This window comes from Zootoca vivipara, chromosome 10, assembly GCF_963506605.1.
Source record: "Zootoca vivipara chromosome 10, rZooViv1.1, whole genome shotgun sequence".
Lineage (NCBI taxonomy): Eukaryota > Metazoa > Chordata > Lepidosauria > Squamata > Lacertidae > Zootoca > Zootoca vivipara.
Genome location: NC_083285.1, coordinates 45,816,283 through 45,831,360, shown reverse-complemented (window position 1 = coordinate 45,831,360; position 15,078 = coordinate 45,816,283). Strand labels below are relative to the sequence as shown.

Below are 15,078 nucleotides of genomic sequence, written 5' to 3'. Positions count from 1 at the left end.
TCACTGGCACCTTGTGAGTTACTGCTGACTTGCTCTTGACTCCTGCCTTGACAGAAAGAAACTCTTATGCCATAATAAATTTATAGTCTTTAAGGTGCTACAAGACTCTTTGCTTTTATTATATCTATTTCAGGGGTAATATTGACTAAACTAGAATGCAGCTTAAGATGTATGATGAGGGAAGATTATCACTGTTGCTTATTGAATTTGTCTGTCATTTTATCTTGCCTAGGGCAATCCAAAGTAATTTACAACGAAACAAGTTCTGTTATTGAGCCAACCCAATTAAAAACCTCTGAGCAGAACAGTGCAAGATCACTTGTTTCCCTGTACTAGATACTTTCTATAAGTAAAGAGACATAGAACATATCTGTTGTATCTTTAATTTTTTTTATAAAATGACTTGAGCATAAACATGCCTATGACATGCTACACTGCCTGATTACATCAAATTATCAGTAATTAAGGTAAACTGCTCTGATGAACTCTCATTTGACGCATGCAACAAGCTGCACAGGGAAGGCAACCAAGTGATTGTCAGGCATGGTTAGAAACCAAATAACATGGAAACAGCAACCATGGCACAGCAGTTTTTATGAAGCCACAGCCTTTACTGAGCAAGGCTAAGCCATCAGCACACAGTGCATCCCTACTAGTCATTCTCTGGTCATGAAATACACATGGACCAATCTGACTATTCAGAACAGTACTCCAGCAGGGCCATATATCTTGCACATACATATTTTTGGTTTGGTCCAATATACATACAGTAGGGTTCTGTCATGTGTACAGATCCTAAACAAAGGTTGAACAAGGATTCTCAAGCTACTATTTTAAGTAGTGCTAACAGTGCCTTGCCAGTCTCTCATGCACTTTTTGTACAACATGTAGCATTAGAAAGGATTCTCCAAAGCCAAATAATGATTGTTCATTCATAATTACCAAGGGGAGATGCAATGACCTGACCCTGCCAACTTACATCTTCACTGGGCCAGGGTACAGAATATCAACACACTTTTCCTTTCCAATTAAATATAGGTGAATGCTAGCCACATTTAATTGCTTTATTGGCTTAAGTAGGTTCATTATGACAAAGTTTGAGTGTTCTAGATCTAAAGAAATTTGGATTTTTCAAAACCTAGAGTAAACTGGGGGAAATCAAACTTATTCTCATGGAAACCAAAATATTCATTTGGGAGGAGAAATTAAGTGTTTTCACTGGCAAACTGGAACAAACCAGCATTTTAAGACACAATGGCTATGATTTCTGGTAGGCACATTACCAGGGGAAGTGTAACAAGCGCAATGAAAATTACTAAAACTATGAGGCACATTTGGCTGAAAACAAAGGAAACTCTTATTTCAATTGTTCAAAGGGTTTCTTTCTTAGAGATCTTTCAATACTCTTCTCCTTAACTGTGCATATTGTATAATTCAAATGTTTGGTGCTCCTGTGAAGCATCAATATTTATACAGTAAAAGTGTGCATAACTATAGAGAGCCAGTTTTTAATAAGATTTAACACATATAATCTTACATTGCAACAGTTGTTTACTGCAGCAATCACTATGTCATAAAATCCATAATCTTGATATACTACATATGGTATGTACACCTATGGTACAATCGTTTATATTGTTTATATTATTCTTATTTGTTAAAATATGTTGGAATACGATATTGTATTCATTTGTATTGTATTCATGTATACTATTTAGAACATACATATACAACTGATGAAGCCCAGGAGCGCAAAACAAGGCATTATTCCGAAAATCCTTGTCAAGATTCTGTGGAACTGTAGTAAGCTCCCATTTGGATTTTATGAATACGCAGACGTGGAACAGAAACTAGCAAATATTTGGACATTATGAATGAACTGATCTATTGGGACTTCTGTTTACTTTGTTGAACTTTATGTGTTGATTATGTACAAGAGAAATATTTGATATTGTGAAAAATACAGAAGAGCATTGTTTATCTGAATGCACAGCCAGCTATGTTTTGTGTGTTTGTTGAATGTATTTCACGTAACGCTAGGTTTGATGTTGTTTTGAAACCTTCTCTTAGCATGTCAGCTTAACAAGAGAAAGAAAAGCTATCATCTCATCTCAGATGGACCAATGGGTAAGATGCTTTCCCCCCCAGAAACTTCCCAAAATTTCACAACACTGGAACAATTCTGGCAGAGGACCTTTGCCACAGTTATGAAGGGATAAAGATATGCTCAGCCCGTGGAGGACCTTCCCAATTACTGGATGGGGGCACACCTAGGGCAATTTGGATTTTACATATTCACCTTTTTAACATTCATTTATCAAATACATGTTCAAAAATATACCCTTTAGAAACCCAGGGGAGGGAGGGATAATATTGAGAACACAGCACAATGCAGGCAGCAGGAGCAACTGCTTTCCGATTCCCAAGAGAGAGGAGGAGAGAGGTTCCATATCGTTAGGTTAGAACAGAAACCACAGTGTAGGAGAAAGGCATTCAAGTTTTGGCATACTTTTTGCAGAAGAAAGGGGAGTGACAAGTGAAAGGGCCCTAGATATATTTGTGTTCCACCACTGGGGGTTCTAAGCTACTGTTTTTTGTTTGTTTGTTTTTTAAAAAGAAGGGCAAATCCCGGGCATCCCAATTCAATATTCCGTGACATAACCAACAAACATTCTTTGAGAGTTTCCTGAGTCTCACTTAAGCTATTCACCATCTTTGAGAGAACAGGCCCCAGCTTGGAGCCAACTGATAAAAGACTGTTGTGAATTCGACAGGCAGGTGTGTTAGAAACTCTACCACCAAATACAGGAGAAACTAGTTGGGCTAAATATTGCCTGGATGAAAGAAAAAGGGGCAAATACCCATAAGTTAATTCATAACTAACAGCTCTTGTTTTAACTGAAAACCAGAAGTCTTGGGTTTTCTTGGCTGCACTGTTAAATAGTCATAATTAGAATTCTGTTATTTATAGAAGATTCTGAACAGAAGAACAGAGACTGTCATGTAAGTTTATATAAAATGAGTAGGATTATCACATGTGTTTATAAAATTAAAGCACAGTGTCACATGAAGGCCTTGATAAGTGCATTGTTCTTTCTGACAGGCTTGCTGCTTTTGCATCCTTTAGGCATTTAAAAGAGATTGTATATGGGAGTCAGTTTCCCCAAGGCTGACAATAATAACTAAAGCGCCACTAATTCATAAACAATTGTGGCCTATGCTAACTTCAGAGAGGAGAGAAATATATTTAGAGATGCAACCACAGCAGATTGCTCATGCTCTATTAAGAGTTGCAATGGGAGGGTGCTTATTTTGCAGGAGGCTGCATTATGCAAATGAAATGCCTGTGGTTCTCTTTCCAGCTTGTTAACTCTTCTCAATGGTCAAGTGGCTTATGGCTAATGAAGGGCAGTAGCCAAGCACTGCATCTCTTCCAGTTCTGAGATCAGGCAAACACGTGAAATAGGTAAAGGAATAAAGGGCTCTATGCTGCCCACTATAGTTCCGCATCTCTCCACAAGTTCAACACATGTTGTGTTGCATTTATGTTATCTTAAACTTTCATAAACTGACCTCAAAGATCATTTGCCATGAAAGGTTTAAATTTTGTTTACAGAATTTACCGAAGGTACGCAGAATATTATAGTGGTTAATATTTAAATACCACCCCTTTTCTGGTTTTCAGATAACACATAGAAATGAATTTCAACATGCAAATTTGAACCCAAATATAAAAATCTAAGTGGGGCTCTACTATAATGGGCCTTTTAAAAAATAAAAATAAAAAAAATACTAGGTGGTACACCTTTGAACTGTCATGGGATGGGACGGGGATGGGACAGATGTTCATTTTTAATTAAAAGTGGAAAACTTAGCATTGATTAAGTCAAGCATAGTATAGACATGCACTGTGCAAGCTTCCCCCACAGAGCTCTGCCAATGCACCTTGCTCCTGACCTGCAACACTCCCTGCTATTCCAGTGCTGGACCTACTGGGCAGAGAGAGAATCACATCAATTCTTCAGTGAGGGGACAATGGTTTCATGACGAGAACCAGTTAGGACAAGTATCACTCAAAATTGCTGCACTTGTGACCATAATGTTTGCAATTTGTTCTCTAGATAGTTCAATTAGTACTAAGCCTGAAAAACTATCATTCAGCTGCATCTTGAATAGCTACACAAGCAGCCATTCCAGAAAATTAGAAGCTTATACAGATACCATAATTTGCTAAAAGCCAACTTTTTTTCAATGTTGAAGGGTCCATTATGCTAGCAAAGTGGGTGGAAATTTATCTTTTACACAAGATAGCCTGTGAAAGCTCTTATCCCATATAATTTATTTATAGATTATTATTTTTAAATGGACAGAAGCCATCTGTCCCTAACACCAGGAACTTTGAGGAAATCAAAGGAAAATCTTACTCTTGATAGCTTCAGTGAGCCCTTTATTGCTAGAAATTTTTGGGTGCCTGATCTTTCTGAAGGAATATTTTGAAAGGATTTGGGAAGAACTCTATTGGCTACACTCAAAACCTGCAATTATAAGGAATGGCAATTTTTAGGCAATTACATGTCGACCAGTTCCTGTTATGGATTATTCTCTATGCAGAAAGCTGTCCTATCTTGTCATTTTGGGGCAGGGGTGGCAGGGGAGAGGGGAGAGAAAGAGAGAAACTGGGTATAGAAGCAAAACTTACCTTGGAGCCACGTTCATTAAAGATTATCTCTACATCAAGGATTTTGCCAAATTGCTGTAAAGACAGGAGAGAAGATTTACCCATTGTCAGCTACTGCATTAAGCCTCCTTTCTAAGAAAATATTCATTTTGCTAGCAAACTTTCCTTTCTAATATGCAGTTAAGAATGTTCAGTTGTTGAATTTCTTCTGGTTGTCAGCTTTTATTTAAACCCTATTCAGCAACCACCCAGAAGCATGTTGGCAAGAGGGGGGGGGGAGAGGACAGAGATGCATGACCATACTGTTCTGGGGTCTTTCATGAGGAAGGGCGGACTATAAATTAATTGGATGGATGGTTAAATGCTGTCTCCATCCCCAGCATCTCTGCATATGTCAGATCGCCTGGCACTGTGATGAAAAGCTTATAGGAGTTTCTAAGCATATTCAGCTAAATGCACGTATGATCAGTAACACTGCATTATCGGGGTTCCCAATCGAGAGGAGGATCCCAAGCTTGTTCACTTGAACACGCTTAGAATTAGATCTCCCCTTTCAACATGGGAAAGGTGTGAAGCAGGGCACAGGTGGGTAAGATGTGGGCAAGTCTTGAAAGACCTACATTGGCTCCCAGTACATTTCCGAGCACAGTTTAAAGTGTTGGTGCTGACCTTTAAAGCCCTAAACGGCCTCAGTCCAGAATACCTGAAGGAGCGTCTCCACCCCCATCATTCTGCCTGGACACTGAGGTCCAGTGGTGAGGGCCTTCTGCCTCGCTGCGAGAAGGCAAGTTACAGGGAACCAGGCAGAGAGCCTTCTCAGTTGTGGCACCCACCCTGTAGAACGCCCTCCCACCAGATGTCAAAGAGAAAAACAACTACCAGACTTTTAGAAGATATCTGAAGGCAGCCCTGTTGAGGGAAGCTTTTAATGTTTAACAGACTATTGTATTTTAATATTTTGTTGGAAGCCGCCCAGAGTGGCTGGGGAAACCCAGCCAGATGGGTGGGGTATAAATAATAAATTACTATTATTATTATTATTATTATTATTATTATTATTATTATTATTATGCTCTGACTTAGTTGCAAGAGCAGAGATCTATAAAAGCAATCTCATTTCACATTCCGGGTTAAGATGTTGCAGAGCCAGGTTAAGTTTGTCACTGCAAAACCAGCGAGTCTTCCGGTAAATTAAAGATGAATGGGATTCTTGTGGCATAAGCTTTTGTGGACTAGAGTGCAATGGGCAACAAAGCACTGTGGTGTGGTGTGCAGTCAGTCTAGCCCTCCCTCTCCATGATACTCCATTCCATTCTGCCTCCCACAGGTTTTCTGTTTTTCCGCCCCAGCAGTTAGTCAGCAAGCCAGGATCACAGAGCATGCTCAGTCCTCATTATGCTGGAATCCCCCCCCCCAAGCTTTATGAATATTTTACTCAGATGTGTACAGTTCCCAGAGTCAACTGATACCGGCTTCTTCCACATGGGTGGTGCTGCTTTAGCATGCACAGAGAACAAATGGAGGCATGCAACACCACATGGGTGGGAATGCTTCAAAGCTTTTGCTTCTGAGGCAAGAGAGTAAAGGAACAGGTGGCTGCTGTTGGGTGGTGAGAGGTCTCTCTTTCCTGCATCCTCCTTTTCCAGGTACTCCACTCCAGAAATTTTAGGCATCAGTTTTAGGAAAACTGGTGGAAAGCACTGTTAAGAGACACAACTACAATGCGTATAGAAGGAACAAGTCTCCAGGGCTCTTCTCAGAGGTAGGCTTGGAGGATGATGACAAGAAAGAGGGCCTTTTTAGTTGTGGTTCTGTGTCTGTGGAATGCTCTCCCAATGAATACTGATTGGCAACTTTGCTGACATCTTTGCAGTGCCAGCTAAAAACTTACCTTTCCCCCCAGGCTTTCTGATAAACTAAGATGATTATGAGTTTTTTTTTTTTTTGCTGTCAGTAAGCTGCCAAAGCTTCCTGTGGCTATTACGGAGAAGATTGTTTTGTATATTTTTATGAATTGTATGTGTGTGTGTGGTTTTTTAAAAAAATGAATGTATAAAGTATTTATGTTTACATTAAGTATGTTGCAACTTGCCTGGAGACCTTACGACAGGGGTCACCAAACTTTATGGACCAGGGCACATTTTGGATTTTGAAAGTGGCGCTGTGAGCATCAGTCACAAACTGACTGCCACAGCAGGCATGATATAACATAAAACTAGAGAGACAATCACCCTTGGCATCCTTATGCTTACCATGGGAAGTCAGCTATGTCCTACTAGTCTATCAACCCCATTCCAGCTGACGTACTGACATGTAGCTCAGTGGCAGAGCATCTACTTGGCAGGCCTTGGTTTAATCCCTAGCATCTCCATACAGGGCTGGGAATGTCTCTGGCCTGAAACCCTGAAAAAGGCAGTGCGCATACCCAATGGCATGACTCCATATAAGGCAGTTTCCTATGTGCCTATATCCTTAGGCTTTGTACGGTTTTTTCAGAGCCAACCCAATTCAATTAGCTTTATGTTTTCCTCAGGCTTCCCCCCGCCCCGTTCCTTTCCCTCAGGTTTTTAATTTTTGTTTCCGTTCCATGCTTTGCACCATTTCTTCAGTCACCCTGCTTCTTGTTTCTCTTCCCTTTAGCTTCCCTACCTCATGGAACCTCTTTCCTGCAAGCTTTCCAGCCTCCTTATTTGCCTTTCTCTAGCCATATGTAAGGGAACTTTTAATTCAACTTAAGTTGAATTCCACCACTAACAAGTTCCCTCAGCTGAAGGAGTGTTGATGAACATTCTCATCATCGCATTAAGCTGAACCAATGGAAGCCAGATGCTTTATGCCTCTTAGTGCATTACTGTATGGGTTACTACAGGGTTACTACTGTATGGGTTACTACAGGGCAAATGAATGCTATGGTATAGCCCCCTTGGTATTCAGTCATTGACGTTCTTGTACCACTTCCAGATGTTGGTGTGGCTCTGCCATTTTGAAATTGCTTCTCCATTAAACTCAACCCTATGTGCTATTTCTTTTACTCAAATAAGCCACACTTCCTATACTTTGCCTTAAACCCCCAACAGGCATTAAAAAAACAGGGTTGTCCTAATAAAAATGCTTTCTTTAACATATGTAAGGACAGAGCAGATATAGCTCCATCCTGACAGTGCAATTCTATAGATGTCTACTCAGAAGTAAATCCCACTGAGTAATTGTAGGCCTCGTTTCTTATCCAAAGGGGATATGAGCATATGGTGCTTCATTAAGCATAATGATTTCAGAACTGACTGACTCAAAATGTATGAGTCATAGCCACATACAAAAATTAAATAAAAAGAGGTCACCGTTGCCTGTCTTATAAGCTTTATATCTCTCTCCACCCCCAAACTCCCTGTCCATCTGAATATAACTATTACCGGCTTGTTGTCAACTCTTCTAAATTTTACAGTAAACAACATGACTTTCCCTAGAGGCATTGAACTAACTAGGCCAGCAGTATTCACAGTTTGGACAGTGCTGAATTAGACAATGAACTCATACAGTAAGAAAGTAGTAGCTAGATAGTTCAGACCCCTGATCCCCATAGGGTGTGGTGGGGTCCCTATGCCTTTAATTCTATCAGGCAAGTGCTGGTTGCTGTCTTGCCAGCTTAAAGCAGGACCCCAACCCCACCCTGTCGAACAGTTATTAAGGTGCTATCCCCCTAAAGTGGGTTTAATGTGTTGTCCTTAGAGCTGGGGCCTATGTTTCGAAGGAGACCATTCAGCTGCAATTTGGCAACAACAACAAAAGCGAATTTACCCATTCATCACTTCAGCAATTCAACAGTAATTACAATGGAGCAAATTTTGAATGCAACTATTTTCAGCTCCACGTCTGTATCATTATAATCTTCAGATTAATAAGTGCACTCCTTAGATGACCCTGGTGGTCCCTTCCAACTCTACAATTCTCTCATTCGCTTGAGGCAGGGTACACAGTTTCCTCTACAACAGACCAGTCCACACAGGAAGGCAAGGTACGACTGAAAGTTTTACAAACAACTGAGATGACACACTGCCAGTAAATACTGAAGTAGTCTCAAGTGTGTGAAAACAGCTTACAATTCTTGCTAGCGCCAAGTCAAATAAATGGTATATTTCCAAAAAAAGGTAAGAAAGTCATAGATAGGACCCTAGCTTGTTTTATTAGACACTGTGTTGTATTTTCACACAGCTTTTTCAAAAACAATCTTGTCTGTTTATCTTGTCAACAAACATCATTAAGCCTTAGGGCTCTGAACACCTGGGACCAGAATTTTATACCTCTGAATTTATGTGCATCCTAGGGTGGATTACATTAAATCAGGGCAATTAAGTCAATGATTTAAATACATAAGAGTGCAGAAGTCAGATTTAAATGACTGAATTGAATCAATTTACCAATTTTTAAATTCATATATTTATTGAACAAGCATATATACTAATTGGTTCATATAGTGACTGAATGTATCAGCTTGCAAATAAATACAATACACTACCTAGGAGGAGCATATTCCCAAACCTTTGGTCATGCAACCCACAATTTGTGCTACATAATTTATAAATGCCAACAGACAGATGAATACATGTGAAATCAAGTGTTTCTGTTTGACTCTGTGCATATGCAAAGATACTAAGCAACAGAACTTATCTGAAATAATACCCTAAATTTCCCAAAAACAAGGACTGATACTTAATGGGTAGAGCAGTGTTGCTTCATGAGATGAATAATAAATTTGAAAGCAATTTGATCAAGAGTCTAAATAAAATAGTCATAGTTTGCATAATAATAACAATATAATTTACTTTGCCTTTTTTTTAAAAAAAATCAAAACTCAGGTATTATTGCTCCCAGGTAATTGTTTTAAATAAAAATGCAAGCATTAATGTGATGCTTGCATTTCTTTTCAGTAAGGCTTTCAACCTGAAGTTTTAGATAGTGAGTGGGATGTGTTAGACTGCCTTTTTGTATGTGAATGTTTTTAGCTTTCATTTTGTTTTAGTTTTTTATTGGTTTTAATGTTCGTACTGTTGATTTGAGTTTACTTTTCATTTAAAAAGTGACTAATAAGTTCAATAAACAATGAAATTGATGGTGATGATTACTTGTTTGACAGTTACCTCCTGCTCTTTCAAGGACAATTTGACTCCAACTAGAACAACAATTCCTGAACACAAGAACCACTCACCAACACTGCCTCCATCTTACAATGGTTTAGTCTATTAGCCCTCATTGAACTGAATCCTGCCTCCAGGCTTTGATCCAGCATTTGATTCAAACAGTTTGGAGCATACTGATGACACTGTGCTCCAAATCCTTAGATGGCCACTTTCAACAGCTTCATATACATAACCTCAATGGGAGACAAGAGGGAACCCTGTAGGACCTCACAGCTCAAGAGCCAAAGACTGAACAGAAGTCCGCTTATGCCATTCCCTTGTAGCATTCCTGCAGGTATGAGGGGAACCACTGTAACACTGTACCTCTGACTCCCAAGCCACAAAGCAGCTCCTGGAAGATACCAACAATCAAGAGCACCAAATAGTCTGTACTGATGATGGTGAGAACTCCCTGCAAAGGTGAGGGCCCAGTTAGAATGGTTCCACAGTTATGGAATTAAGGGATTCTTAAATGCTCTAGGGGATTTTCCAGTCAACATGGCTGGTGCTCCCACCAAGGCCCTAGTTTCAGTATGGAATAGCAAGATGGAAAGGACCATTGACCATTGATGGAAAGGACCATCAGCATTGTAGAGACTAACTGGCCCCTTGCTTTTCTGAGGAGCTTTGCTCAATGAAACAAGCCCAATGACAACTAGAGTATAGGTGGTGTGCAAGTCCCATAGTGAATTCGACTAAATACAGGTGGGAGCACATAATTGTGGCTACTGTGTGCACACGGTGGCGAAGAAGTCCTGCTTTACCACAACTAATTGTGACTTCTGGCCTATCAGTCAGGAACATCTGAGACTTTGGAAATCAGCGGTGGAAAATTTGCAGAGCACTTTGAGATCAGCCATCATTGTCAGTCCTGATGGTCTTTTTTAGATTGCATGACATCGTACGCTGGTGCTTTATGCTCCAGGGCAAAGCTGACCTCCAGGTTGTTGCTCGATCCTTCAGGGACTTCTTCACTCCTCCCACATAATAATATTCTCTCATGGCCCATTTTCCTGCTTAACTACACAGTTTCTCTCTGTTCATGTATTTTTGGAAAATTCACTTGAGGCAAAAAGGCCTTAAGTCTTTCATAGATGGCATTGAAACAATCGAACCTGACACTGGGAAAGGCTGGGAGGGGGGATATTCAGCCACAGACAGCAGAAGCTGCAATCATAGGTCCCCTACAGGATAAAGGGCTCGTTTAATATGATTCACCCAAGGGAAAGCTCTCTTACTGCAGTAGCAGTAGTAATAAGAACACCACCACCAGGGTAAATATTTCACTGTCCCATTTTATAGCTCCAGATTGTTTTTATGTTGTTTGGAAACAATGTATGAGCAGGAAATCAGAACTGAATTTCTGATTGCTTCCCTACTCCAAGTGTAGAGCCTACCCCAAGCTTCAAAACGGCACATGCTCATGCATGTGTGCCTAAGAAGTAAAAAAAAAAAAAGCAGTTTTAGCAGGCTCTATCCCTGTGGCTGATGTCAGAGCCAGGAAAACCAAAGCTTCCAATTAAGTAAAAGGAAAGATGAAACCCACAGGCACCACAGTTCATGTGCACTTCCCCTTTTACTTTTATGCCACTGGAATAGCCTTCCAGACAAAACATTTACCCTAAGTAGAATGGTAACCAGTAATTTGGTGGAGACGGGAAATACAAAACATTTTTCTAGTCTAATGTAATCTGGCGTTGCTTGGGCAATGGTTTAGGACTTTCCTCCTACCTGTGAATGCTAAAGGTAATGTGCTACCTTAAGGCCCCATGATGAAACATGCACATATTTATCAGAATTTCAGGTGATGGCTAGGATAGACAGAGAACATTAAATTAATGAATTTCATCCCCTCTCTTTACCAATATACAATCACTCTTTTCAATCTGAGGGGGAGTAAGGATGCACTGGGACTCATCCTTAAGCTACAACCGATAGGCACAAAGAAATCCCAGAGCTATCACTATTGCTAAAAGAATAGTGATGCTCATGCTAATGCTAGCCCTAAAGTCAGATAAAGGCTATATTCTGCCCATGCCTTGTAGGCATATGAATTTACAGTGACTATTGGTAACACACAAGGCAGCCCCAAGACATACATTCACAATAATATATTGCAATGTCAATCATGGATATAAGGCATAACTCATTGCTGCTGTAGGTCAAAGGGCTTTTAAAAAAAACTAGACAAAAATATAAAAGTTTAGGCTTATCAGCCACAGCAGCCTAAAATATGTTCTGAGAAGGCAAACTATTATCTCCCAGATCCTGAGAACTAGGAACCAGTGTTAGAAACGGAGATATGAAAGCTAGGAGCTAAATGGCACCTTAAACCTAGGTTATGGGCTAGGCATGCTTCTTTTATAAAGCTGAAAATGAATGATCTGCAGCTAAAATATTATGTTCATTTTTCACATGGTCTAGTCCTTCCCCTACCCACCCCCTTAATATTCTTAAGAGGGTCTTTTCTCCAGCCTTAAGAGAGTAGCTAGAAGTGGGGAGGCAGAAAAATGTCCTCCATTCCTTCCATTCTGTAGTTTTAATCTGAAATCTTAGGCGCAGAACTGTGCCCAGAGCTCAGAAACTGCTCATGCTAATGGAAGTCCCTGCCACAAAATGTGCCTAGAACAATGGGAGTTTTGAACACTGCTAGGAACTGAGGATGGACCAGAGCACTATGCCCAAATGATGAACTTCTCTACCAACAGTGCCCCCCCCAGATGCTGTAAACAGAACGCTGATCTAAATTGACCCAACTTGGTTCATCTTCATCACAGGTGTGTCATCTTGTCTGTCTGTTATAAGGATTTTGTAGACAGGAGCAGCAGCAGCAATTTTCTCCAGAGACACCCATTTCTGGGACTTTACTGTTGTAACTCCTCACTAAAGTGCAGTGAGCGCCATTCTGGTGTAGTGGTTAGTGGGAGACTAGGAATGGGAGACCCAGGTTCAAAGTTTGGCTAAGCTGTGAAGCTCAGTGGGTGACCCTGAGCTAATCACTCTCTCTTATCTTACACTCTCAACCTTTGGTGAGCAACTTGAGCAAGTGTATTTTAGAAATCCAGTATTTTCCAACAGGATTTTAGAAATCCAAGTGTATGACATTCAAACATTTGTTCTCTCTTTCTCTTTGGCATGACATGTATTTCTACATGTTTAGAAATTCAGTTCTGGACAATACTTTCTTCTTGCTTGCTAAGGACAAAAGCCATTGGGTTCAGGTTGGTAGTTTAAAACAGACATGGCTGAAACATGCTTGCAGCCTGAAAGCCCACCATCCCAAAGCCAAAAGATGGAAACTAGGGTATAGTCTTTTTAATTGGATCTTAAGGAGGAATGTCATTTTCAGGAAATGAATGTGTCCTTCAGAAGGAAAACATTAACTCCCGGTTACATATTCACAGCACCTGGATCCTCCTTGTTTGATCTCAAAGAACCAGATCCAGACCCCTGAGGAGAAAGGGACAGAGTGCACACCGAGGGAACTGCACTTTGCCAACTGAACACACCTGAGGCACAGGTGTACTTAATTCTTCTCTGTTTGACTGCAGTGACTTTGAGCAAAAAACTGCAGTCCCGAGGCACTCAACCCCCAAACAGGGTGGGGCCTCGTGAGAATATACTATGCTTTATGTTTTAAATTGTTACTCATTTTAAACCTTCCAGGGGGTGGGGTGGGGGGAGAGATACAGCCCTATGGTTCCTTAAAGGATATATTAACATACCCCAAACATCTGCCGGAGATCAGGATCCCGAAAGCGGAAGGGAATGTTGGAGACATGCAGCCGCTTTGGAGTAGATTTGCTCTCGGTACTCTCGTTGCTTTGTGTCTGTGACGGCTGGCCATCCGTCTGTGCCCCTCCTTCCGTCTGCTGCAATTAATTAAAAATATATATAAAAAGTGGAGAAGAAATCACAAAAAGCCAGCCAAGATTCATCCGTTTATCAGTTCATGTCTCAGGTATTTACACCACCCTTCTTGACCTAGTATCTGAGCACCTTTAAAGTAAGTTTGTTAATAACAGCAAAGTTTAACAAGCAATCCTTTGTTCATGCAATGGCTGAGAGAAAAACAAAATCAGTGTACAGAAACTCTCCACAGAGCAGGTTATTGGGAGATCAGTTGCATCAGTGTAATTTGGATGTGGATTGAAACAGATACAGATAAAGCAGAGCGAATGACTCTGCCAATACATTTACTGCAGAAGTAGATACCTTTTTATTTTTTTAGACCGAACCTTTCTGGAGGCACTACTTTCAACCTGTGGCATTTTTGATATATGGATCTAATGTCGCACCCATATTAGACATGTCCTGCTTTCTTACCTTCAAAATCCTCTTGGCGTACTTCCACTAGCGTTTAGCTTTCAACATGTCAACATTTCAAGTTTACAATTATAGCAAACAGAATCAACAGTACACAGCCCTTATATAGAACTTTAACATAATCAAGGCATTTTACATATTGTTTTTTTCCAACAACCCTGTTAGGAAGGTCAGTATTATTCCCAAACTGCAGGTGGGGGCATTCAAGTTGAGAAAGCGTGGCTTGCCTAAGTGAGTGCAAGGCAGAGGTGAGATTCTAGCTGTGGTGCTCTGATTTGTAACACACTCTCTCTCTTGATCACTAAGCCATTCTAGCTTTAAATAGTTCAGGTTTATTTTACCATCATCTCACAACTAATGGCTATAGGGCATGGTGTACCTTCTATGATATGGGAGTTTTTTTGTGCATGCCACCCATGGGTCCATGATGTTTTTAACCCCATGGAGCAGCTGCTGCTGGTATTACTAAATCAGTTTGCTGCCCCACTGCTCCTGAGACTGCGTGCAACTGCTACCAGACGTGAAGAAGCTGTGAGGGCGGCTAACAGCAATACATCCTATTTCTCCTTTTCACTTGCTGTGCTTCTCTTGATACGAGTGCTGCCTTAATGGACAGTAAAAGACCTTTTAAACAGGAACTACAGATTTACATCCCAGCAAGTGGGTTTGTGAGGTGCCCTGCTTCCAACATCTGGTGGCAAATTATTCTCATCAACAATTACTTCCACTGTATCACTTCCCAATCAAATCTTTTGTTGCCGCTTGACATTTATATGGATTTCCCCAAAGGAGACTGTAACTCTTATAAGATGCCAAATTTTCGTTTCTTAAATGGACCTTACAAGGTGATGGAAGCCAAGCCACATTTATATACAGTCATAGGAAAAAGAAAGTGCACTC

At 40.5% G+C, this 15,078-nt stretch overlaps 1 protein-coding gene across 22 annotated transcripts in view; it reads right to left on the bottom strand.

The window, feature by feature from the left end:
* Nucleotides 1-15,078, bottom strand: part of RBFOX2 (RNA binding fox-1 homolog 2) — a 184,047-nt gene that overhangs the window by 34,373 nt on the left and 134,596 nt on the right. For 18 of the 22 annotated variants that reach the window (XR_009558279.1, XR_009558280.1, XR_004693337.2 and 15 more), the window contains 2 exons: nucleotides 13,578-13,724; nucleotides 4,700-4,753 (listed from right to left, as the gene is read on the bottom strand). Coding sequence is in view for 19 of the 22 variants with exons in the window: in XM_060279873.1 (XP_060135856.1) it covers nucleotides 4,700-4,753; nucleotides 13,578-13,724 (201 nt within the window). In the remaining 3 variants the exon portion in view is untranslated. The remainder of the gene's footprint in view (nucleotides 1-4,699; nucleotides 4,754-13,577; nucleotides 13,725-15,078) is intronic. The other 4 variants (XM_060279870.1, XM_035127274.2, XM_035127273.2 and 1 more) reach the window with 1 other exon arrangement.